Source organism: Microtus ochrogaster, chromosome 24 (assembly GCF_000317375.1).
Source record: "Microtus ochrogaster isolate Prairie Vole_2 chromosome 24, MicOch1.0, whole genome shotgun sequence".
Classification (NCBI taxonomy): Eukaryota; Metazoa; Chordata; class Mammalia; order Rodentia; family Cricetidae; genus Microtus; species Microtus ochrogaster.
This window is the reverse complement of record NC_022024.1, coordinates 29,303,914-29,314,797: the sequence shown is the minus strand read 5'-3', so window position 1 is coordinate 29,314,797 and position 10,884 is coordinate 29,303,914. Positions and strand designations below refer to the sequence as shown.

The 10,884-nt window shown below is 44.1% G+C and overlaps 1 protein-coding gene across 1 annotated transcript in view; it reads right to left on the bottom strand.

Annotated features, from left to right (window-relative positions):
• The window catches only part of Cfap54 (cilia and flagella associated protein 54), a 252,210-nt gene that overhangs the window by 22,976 nt on the left and 218,350 nt on the right, over positions 1-10,884 (bottom strand). The window contains exon 65 of the mRNA XM_005358276.3: positions 4,818-4,924. Within this exon, the coding sequence (XP_005358333.2) occupies positions 4,818-4,924 (107 nt within the window). The remainder of the gene's footprint in view (positions 1-4,817; positions 4,925-10,884) is intronic.

Genomic DNA, 10,884 nt, shown 5'->3' with positions numbered 1-10,884 from the left:
ATATATATATATTCATTTTATTTGAAAAGTCAAGAGGGGTGTTGGTTTTAGAATCAATAAGATTTATGAATTCAGCCTTTATTTATTTAAAAGTTAAGTGTCTGAATTCCCCCAACTATCATCAATTCAATCATTTCTTCATTCAACAGACAAACAAACACACATGTGACGTTTATTTCTATTTATGCACTTGGGTTGATATACACTATAACGGGGTAAGGGCACAGTGACAAGAAGACACCCCACCAAATTATTATGAATATGAAAATAAATATTTATATGGGCAAGGAAACTTCAGTCAATCAACAGAAGATTCACTTTCATGTAGATGTTAATGACATGGAATGGCTGTCCAGTTGACTCAAGGTAAAAGCTATGACAAATAAGCAAGAATTTGAAAGGCCAGTAAATGACTGCACACTCGTGTGTGTGTGTGTGTGTGTGTGTGTGCGTGTTTCTGTGTGTCTGTGTATCTGTGCTGGGGGGTGGTAGGGACAGAGAGATAGAAACAAGAGCCAAAGAGGAGGCAGGAGCATTGGTGATGTTGCTACAGAAGGATAACGTCAAGGGCTTAAGGACAGTGAAGGCCGGATGCTCTGAGAGCAGCGTAGACCAGCAGAGTGGAGATCAAAGGCTTGTATTGGGAAGAAGCTAGGCGAGACCACCTGCATGGCTCTAAGTGACTTCTGCCCTATAGGAACAGAATGAGTGTGCACATCTCCACACAGGGCAGGAGGCACATTATTGTGCAGACCTAAAGAGCAGAATGGCAGACGGGTATACACCAAACTTCAGCTTCCCAGTCTTCCATGCTACCTCTACTCACAACATGGAGTACAGTTTGATTGTCCTCATTGATAGTACATACATATGAGAATTTTCATATATGGAATCTATATGTTTCTGACAAAGGGTAACACTTAAAACATCAAGATTTGTCATTATGTTTGCTTGGACCACTTGCCCAGTAAGAAGAGAGTACTATCCAATCATGCTGGCAAAGCTGTCTATTGTACTGGAGAGAGAGAGGGAGCCAGGACTTGGTGGGTCATACTTAGCTCCTTCACAGGGAACCCAACCAATGTCTTGGTCCTTCCTCTTTCCCTAGATCAGCCTGCAAGTCAGTTAGCATCCTACCCTGAGATTCCTCTATGGCAAGGCCGGCCTAATAAAATCCATTTCATGTCATTCACAGGGCATTTTTAAGGAGAAAATAATGTATCTGCACATGTCTAACTTTAAAATAGCTCACAAATGGAAGAAAGCATTCTAAGCCCCATTCTTCATTAGAATACTCAGAGAAAGGTTTCTCATGTCGTTTCAAAGGCCACATAGACCTGAGAGTACATCCCTATAGTACAGTGCTTGCCCCGGATGTACAAAGCCTTGTGCTTAACCCTCAGCACCTCCAATGAGTGCAAGCTTTCTATTACCATACTTGTGGTTGTAATAAGCCCTTGACAATGGGTCACAGGTTGTTCCTGATTGTCCTGAACCCGGAGATGGCAATGCCTTCTTCAGAGTAAATGCTCAGAATACATCACTCTCTTAAGAGTGACCCAGTGCCCAGCAAAGTGTGCTGGGCTTTGCCCATTCCCATTGTGTTCTCAGCCATGAAGGTTTGATGTCTCCCTAGCTTTTCACCTTGCTTAAAAGAAAAACAGCAACATTAGGTGATGCTGAATGGCTACAGGAGGTTCAGTCCTCCTGACTGTGCCTGCCCAATGGCCTGACCCGCTTCTTTCTCCAGCCAGCCCTTGCTTCCCTCTTGCTCACTCTCCACCTGTCTGTCTCCAAGGCCAATGTCTGGTCCAGCTTTTGGACTTCCTGCCTTGAGCCTACAGGCAAGTATCTACCATTCTCCCTAAGCTCCGAGAGCTCTCCAAGGTCCTGTTGTCCCTAAAGTGTGGGCACTCTCCTAGTCTGCCAGGGCTGGAGGACAGGAGCCAGTGGGAAGTAGAGACACAGATTAAGATGAAAGATGATGACATGCAGGGAGAGTGACCAAAGAACCTGATTCTGGTCATCAAGGTGTAACGGCCACTGAGAACTAGCCGGAACTTTGATTTGCAGATTTCTGAGAACACGGACTTTTTCTCTGTGGCTGTAAGAGAAACAATTAGAACACGTCTTTCCCTGGGAGATGAAGAGGTGGATGAGGACGGGCGAGTTCTCTCTGTCCATTCTCTCTGTCGCAGTCACTCTCGCCTTGTCTTCAGCCAGTGGACAAGAGGTGACATTCAACAGAACACAACCCAGCCCGAGCGAGACAAATTGTCCTGCGTCAGGGGAGAGGCCATCCCCTGAGACAAGCTCAGTGACAAGGGCTCGTCTCTGAGTGGTTTACTGGTGATCACAAACCTGGCCACTTTACAAGAATTCTAATTGTAAATTAAATTTAATTTCATCAGAATTTTTAAAAAACCTCTCGTTGGTGCCTTTCTGCTCTGCAGGTTTTATCTTTGCATTCATCTGGTGGTTCTGGAAAATGAAAATTAAATACCTGGAGTGTTTCAGGATTTATAAGGAAAATGCAAAATGTCCTGATTCTGTGGCTTTGGACGCTAGTATATGGTCTGGGCTTAGGTTCCCCAACATTTCGATTTAAAGGGAAAAAAATAAAAGCGGGGCGGGAGGAATATTGACTAAATAATTGGAGGCCTGCCAGCTTTTGAGACAGCTCTTGTTTTATTCTCTTTCATAAGAAGGCAAAGAAGTCCCGAGATCAGAAAACCATGGGGCATGAACAGGGCTCTCCGGGGAGACAGGCAGGCAGAGTGTGACTCCATCCGCATGGCTCTCACCAGATGCCTGATGGGGCGGGGAGCAGGTGCCAGGACACACCTGTGCTGTCAGCCTCCCAACACCTGTTCATCCATCATCAGACATGAGGCTAACAACCACCAGGAAGCTAGGCAAGGAGAGGCTATCACCTCCCCCCCCCCTTACAAGAAAGGGAGGCTGAAGGTGTCAGGGTAGTGGGCGATTGAGTTGAAGATGAGCTAGCAAAGTGAAAACATTTCTTTTAAACCAAAAACAGAATTCAGTAAAAAGGCAGGAAAACAGAAAATAAGTAAACAAAATTTAATAACAACAACATAATTAAAGATCTTTTATGATTGATGTAAAGAGAGGACTAGACCTGGCTAAAGGGTTTAATTTGGGGGACAATATAAAACGTGGTTTGGTACAGAAGGAAAGGAGACAAAGGAGATTTTGGATTTAATTTGCAACATCATAGAGAACAAACAGCCATCCCCACAGCCCATTTTTAAACCAAAATTAACTGGATTGCTTGGGGGATACTTAGTTTCTTGAGTTATTTCTAGCTCCTAATCCTCCGTCCAGCACACAGCTCTGAAAGAGTGTCTCTGTCTGTGGGCTGTTCCTAAGCTCTGGTGACTGTCGCCAATGCTATGTAAAAGCTTTTTAATTTCACACAGTGTCACTCTGCTGTTTTTGATGTCATTCCCTGAGTGACTGGCGTCTCTCTGAGAAAGTCTTGCTGCTTCCTACGCACGGAAGCGCTTCCGCTGGTTTCCTATAACAGGTTTGCAGTTCATCAGTGTGAATCTTTTAGCCAGGATAAGAGACATGTGTGGACCTAGTTTCATTCTTCTTCACGCACGAATCAAACTTTCCCAGGACTCTTTGCTGAAGGCTGCCTTTCCTTCAATACATGCTCTTGGCATCTCTGCCCAAACTCAGGTGATGGTAGCTACTTTGGCTTAATTCTGCATCCTCTCTTCTAATACACGGATTCTCATGTCTATCTGTGCTGACACACACACGCTGTTGCTATCATGGCTCTATGATATGGCTCGACATCTGGTATTGTGACCACCTCTAGCATTGCTCTTTTGCTAAAAGTGCTTATCAGTTCCAAGGATATCCTGAAGTCTTTAGGGTCTCCTCTGCACAAGATCATATTGTTTGCAGACAGGGTAATCTGGCCTATCTTAATATTGGCATCCATTTTGTTTCCTGCTCTTGTCTTATTGCTGTGGTTTAGAGACGAAGGCACATCCTGACCTTGTTAATTGTAGTGGGGATTGCATCGAATGGTTTTCCTGTTTTGTATAGTATTGGCTGTAAGTTTGTAGAATATAGCCTTTGTTATGTTGACACATGTCCCTTCTATCCAAGCTTCTTCCAAGTTTTTATTATGAACATATATTGGACAGCGAAATGGCAGGTACCAAGAGAGTTTGCTTGTGAGTCTGCAAACCTCTGTTCACCAAAGGAGGTTTAACCAGGCAGTCTGCGCAATCAGGAGCTCCACATGTCACACCTGGGTGACAGACACACATTAACTGAGCGGGCAAACCTTTGCCCTTTCCTTTTCCGACAAGGCGTCACTTCAGGAGATGTGGCAAAGGCAAGTGTGTACTCTAGGCTGCTCATCAGTCACATGACAGGACCTCTCCTGTGTCCCTGAATGCTCTAAGAAGGGACCCCACACAGGCCTGGATTCTCCTCAGGGCCCCCACCATGCTGTCTTTCATGGGAGTTAATAACTCCCTGACGAATCTATAACTTCAAAGGAGAATCTGTCTTGGTATCTGTCTCGAACCCATAAACCTGAGATCTTACGAAAAGCACAGAGAAAATGTTCTGACACTAGGCCCTGAGCCCCTCTATAGCTATGCTCATTCAGATTGGCAGCAAAGCACCACCCAGCTGAGGCCGAGCCTCCTACACGGACCCTAAGCTTTCCCTCTCTGTCTTCCTGGAACTCCTTTCTTTCTTTACTATTCAGGCTGACTTCTTATCCATCACCATCCCCAGTTGGCTTCCTGACAATGGTGTCTACTTGCCTGTTCAGTGGAATCCAGGAGGTGCCGACACACAGGCTGTTCCCAGTAGGCATTTTAATATCAGAAATCTTCAGGGGCTTCAAATTATATGCATACAATAATAAAACCTAAAGAAAAATAAGAGCATACCAAAATAGGCATCAAAACTATCCCTAAAAATCCCATTACTCTTCCTTATTGAGAAGATCACCGTATTTTAAAGTTTCCCTGTAGAAAATAAATGAGTTTTTTTCTATTTCAATTCACTATAAAGAGAAATATGAGATGCAAAAAGCTAATTTGCTAATTTGGTTATGGCAACACATTCTCAGAATCCCGGACTGTGGGAAGCAGAGACACAAGAATTCAGAGTTCAAGTCATCCTAGACTACATAGTGAGTTCAAAAAAAAAAATAACACACTGCCTAGAAAAAATAGACAAATATAATTGCATGAAAATACATGCTATTTGGAGTAAGCAGTGTTTTGCGCTGCAGTTCAATTTAAGTTTCAGCATTCGCAAGCTCTCTGCAACAAGCACAGATACCTACCTGGTGGGTACACAATGTTTCCTGTTACTTCTCAATGGGTGCGCCTTCCCTGACAGTTGGGTCACCCACTCCCACACACCCGTTTACAATGCTCTCCTCCTTGCTTCTCCATTTATTTCAACTCCACACAGCGTCATAGGCCTCTTTAAGAGGAGGAGGTGACTCGTGCCCCAGTAATTTCCCTGCTGCTTAGTTTTGGATAATTCTTAGTGCCGCCTCCATGCAATGTAACCTCTATGAAAAGCTGCGGACTCACAGAATGTGAGAGTCACAGACCCTCCCGTCGCTTTCGAGGTTAGAAAGCGGAAGCCCAGACTAGCCAGGCCCATGCATGGACCTCCGCTTCCATGCAAGTCAAAGTGGAGACTGAAGGGTTAGCTTTAAGCTGTAGATTCGCAAAGACAAAAAGAAAAGGGAGTGAAAGAGATGGGATTTGGCAGCACTTTGAAGAACAGAGAGCATTCAGGAGATTCAGAAGAAGGGGGGGGGGGTGCCCTGAGTGTCTTCAAAGGGCTTGTCAGCATCAAGCATGACCTAGAATGGAGAAAGCTCCAGAATTAGAGGGCAGGGCCAGGCCAGGCCGCTGAGATGGCGAGAGCAGGTGAGACCACAAACAGAAACCAACAGCTCTCACCGGGTCCCCTCCCTGCCCAAGTGGGGAGATTCAGCATTTCCTGTGACTCTATTCCTGGGAGACCCCTCTCCCCAACTCTGTGGTCTGCAAATGTTAAATCAGACCTTCTATATTCATGGCTTTAGTTCCGGGGGCAGGTGCTGGGGGAAATATCGGAATTAATGCATTATGAACGTGAGGTATCTATGCACTCGGCCGCATCAGGCTGAAGCGTATTCGCGTATTCTCTCTCGGATCATTGATCAATTAAAAAGAAAAGACTCACCGACACTGGCTTTTCAGCACCCTCTCCCTCCAGTTACCCTACAAGGAAGCCTATACATCATGTAAGCAAGAGAGTCTAAGTGCAAGTTGACAAAAGTTTCTGTAACCCACTGAAGCACACTGTGATAAAAATATAATAACCATTCTGAAAATAGAAATGGATGGGGAGGGGCAGAGAGGAGATGGAGTCATTTCTCAATAGCAATGTAAGCTTGCCAGAGATAGCGAAGGAATGCTTCCGATGTGTTAAATTATGTATTTTATGTGAGATATGGCAAAATATTTTTCATAAGATGATGAAATCTCCCCAAGAGATTTGGCCAAGACCACACATTGTCTTATGCTGTCTGCTCTTGCTTTGTAAGTGTTATCCTTGACTCTGGGAGCGTAATTTAAGATTCTTGAGGACAGGAATATTATCTTGTGCTTTGGAGCAATTTTTTTCATTATTTGTCCGATTGATATCATGTTTCTGAATTTTCCATCATGTCTGCTAGGGGTCAGTGAAGTTCCCTGTAGTGGTTTGAAGGAAAATGCCCCCCCCCCCAAAAAGTGTCACTAATGGGAAGTTTGGCCTTGTTGGAATAGGTGTAACCTTATTGGAGAAAGTGTATCACTCTGGGGGTGGGCTTTGAGGTCTCCTATGCTCAAGCTACACTCAATGAAACAGACTACTTCCTGTTGCCCACAGATGTAGCTCCTTCTCCAACACCACAAGTGCCTGCATGCTGCCTTGATTCCTACCATGATGATAATGGACTCAACCTCTGAACTGTAAATGAGCCACTCCAATCAAATGATCACCTTTCAAACAGCAGTAGGAATCCTAACTAAGACGTTCCCTAAAGCATGTGAATGAAAAGGTTTTTATTAGATGCACACTTCAGATTCATGTCAAAGGCTTTCTTCCTGTTAGTGCCAGCAGCTTTCTGCAGCCTGCATGCAGGCTCAAAGCTTTTTCCACCTGAGTTTGGTACAGACTGCTGAAGTCAGTGGATAAATGACAGTGTGAGATCAGAACACCCCATCATCACACCCTAAACACACTCGTGGTCACAATGAGCATGGAGCAGTGTGTCTATCCCATGTCTCTCCCGCTTAGTGTCTTTGTGATCTTGAGCAAGTTGTGTAAACATCAGTCTCTGCCTCTTTGTTAGTAAACTGTAGATACAACTACCCCTTTCCTTGTGATAGGCTTATAATACACACCTAGTAGCTATAGTTAGCATATACCTAGTATACTACTGGCTTATAGTACACACCTACGTCTGTAGGAGTACTGGGATCCAGTTCAATCAAGACTCCAAATCAAGTGATAACTGAGAGGAAAGCCCTGGGCAATCACATGATTCCTGTAATCCTCTAGGCACTAACTATAGGAAGCCCAGCTCCTACCTTGCTATCCTGCTGGACTGAGCTGGTTTTGAAGACACAGACTAGGAAGAATATCATTCTTGTTAAAGGTATAAAGGCCTCCAAGAAGGAACATGGCTCCACATCTCTTGCCCCCAAGCATGACTCAAATTTATTACTAATTAAGTAACTTGAGGGTTCATTTCTGCTCAAAGTTTTTCTCACTAGTCAGATGGAGTCTTTCTGCCTAACCTTCAGTGTTTTGCCTGATCAGACTTCCTGAATACATTCATGCTTGTCTGTCTGCATTTCTGTGTTCTCAAGATACCAGGCCTTGGACTGTGAAGTTACATAGAACACAATGGCCTTCGAGGCAATGTAGGAGACCAAATTAGGTCTTAGTGCCCATAAAAAGGTTAGCCATCAATCCCCTTGTCCTACTTGGCTTTCTGTTGCTATGATAAATACCATGCCCGAAAGAAACTTGGAGGAGTAAGGCTTACCTGGCTTATACTACAAGACCATACTCTATCATTGAGGGAAGCCAGGGCAGGAATTCAAGTAGGGACTTGGGAGGAAGGAACTGAAATGAAGCCTCTGGTTACAAATCAGCAGTACTCCTTACTGACCTGTCCTCTGCAGCATGCTCAGCTTGCTTATATCCCAGAACCTTCTGGCTAAGGGTGGCGACAGTCACAGTGAATTGGGCCCATACACATTAATCATTAATCAAAATAAAATATCCCCACAGACTTGTTTACAGAACAATCTAATGGAGGGAATTCCTCATATGATATCCCTCTTCCCAAATGACTAGCTTGTATCTAGTTTACAATAAACCACCACACCTTTGTCACCCAGCATTCCTGCTGAACGCGTACCTTGAAGCTAATCACCTTATAAACGCAAGTCAGACCCCTCCAGGAACCGCAAAGTGGAATCCTGATTGCTAAAAGCCGGGGCAGGAAGATGAGGCAGGATAAAAGCCAAGGCTCTCAGGTATAACCTTGAGACAAATCTAAGTCATAAAACCTCTGGCTCTGAATACATGTCTTTATAGCTGAGCTATGTTGTGTGTCTTACTGAAAGCAACAATTCTTCAACCTGAGAGGTTTTTTTTGATGTATGTCTTTAGTGGCCATTTAGTTTCTGTCTCTACAGGATACTGAAATAGTTTGAGAGGTACTTACTTTGTAACAAAATCTAAGGTTACTTTTTTTTGCTTCTTTTTTTTTATTGAGAAAAGGAAAAAAAAAGTTTCCAGCCTCCCATTTCCCCCCCCCTCCCACCCTTCTCCCCCTCCTCCCACCCTTCTCCCCCTCCTCCCATCCTTCTCTCCCTCCTCCCACTCCTCTCCCCCTCCCTCTCCAGTCCACTTTTCTGTGGTTCTGTAATATTCTACTAAAGATATATATTTTTTTCAGATAAGATAGTCTGATTTCTCCTTCCTGTATTTAGGAAGTTAAGACTTCCTAAGTTACAAACTTGAACTTAGCTCTGAAGTTCATTACCTAGAGAAACTTATCTCTCTGAATTCTTTAAAAAAAAAAAAAAGCTTCCTGTCCAAATCGAAATCTCTCCAATACTGGGAGATCTACTCTACTGACCCCAGCATCCTTGGCTCCTACTGTCATTTCTGCTTCTAAGCAGTCAGTACACAAGAATGGATGCAGTGACATGAATTTATCATGGCCTGCAAATTCCCATTATAGTCCCTGGAACATCTGTGGGGCTAAATAAGAGATGAGATTTCATCCATCTTGTCTGAGACCAGAGTACCTGTAGACATCATCCAAGAACTAAATGCGGTCTCTTGCATACTTAGGCAAGATACACTCTAGAGACAGATGGTTCCCATCTGTGCCCCTGTCACCTGGAAGTCCTCCATTCTTGGTCCCCATCTCCTCTTCTGTGAAATAGGGTTGGTGATCTCACCTATCTCGTATAGTTGCTGTCAAGCTAAGGGGAACAAAATTGCTTTCGCGCACCCAGCTCAGTGCGGTTACCATCTAGGGTGTGCTGAGTCTCAGTGGGGTTACGTGACACCCACCTCTACGTCAACATGCAAAAATAAGGGGTAGGTAGATGCACAGAAACAACGATAGCTAAAATAACTGAGCAACTGCCGGAAATACCTTCCAAAATGGTAGGAATTGGGGATCTGCAAGGATGTAGTTATCTAGGGAAATTTTTCTTCGTGCTATTTTTTGACAGCTACTGCATCTTTTATTGTGTGACATGCACAGACATATAGATACACGTTCACCGCTGCGGACGGACCCAAGGCAAGAGAAAGAGGGAAACTGCTCGGCCTGTTTTCATGTGCCTTGAGAAAAATTAATCACCTTAAATCAGAATTTATGGTTGGGACTCTGCATCTAACTTCCGGATCTCAGACTATGGAGGCCTTGTTTGCTGTCAGACACAGCTGTTTATGGACAACACCTCGTTACCCTGGAGATGTCAGAGCTGAGGGCTCAGCACCTGATTCCTGGAGGATGGTTTCTGTCACCTGACATCAACACCAGGACACCCAGATCATGCTGCACTAGTCTGCCCTCCCAGTGACCAACATGATAAGGCTGCTTTACAGTCTGGTAACATGAACAATTTTTAATTTTAAAGGACTAGTTCTTAGATAAATATTTTGTTTTTCCAACTATAAAACCCTCAAAACCCTTGAACTTGTATTTTTTGTTGGATTTCCTCCAAGTAATACATTGTGATACATGATGACCAATCTAGGAAATTTTGTCTTTAACAACATTTATCATTAAACAAAATTCTCACAAAGCCTTTTTTACTGATATGTGATGTGTGCTTTTTTGGCTTGTGTCTTATTCTTTTTAGAAAGAATTGCTTTTGAGATGGAGAGATGTCCCAGTACGAGAAAGAGAAAGAGGGGAGGAAGGGAGGGGGGGGGGAGAACCCAGTTGTGAACACCCAGCAGTACACTCATAAAAATCCTCACGCAGCTGCATGCTCCCTAGACCCCAGCGTTGGAGAAACAGAAACCAGCAGATCCAGGAGCTCACTGGCCAGGCAAGCGCCACAACACTGAAAGACCCTTCTCAGGGTAACAATGAAGGAGAACATGATGCCGTTTTTTTGCTCTCCTCTCCTGTGCCTGCACTGTACACACACACGTGCACACATACATAGACATACACACATGTGTACACATACATATACACACACATGTGCACACATACATAGACATACACACGGGCACACACATGTGCACACATACATAGACATACACACGGGCACACACATGTGCACACAT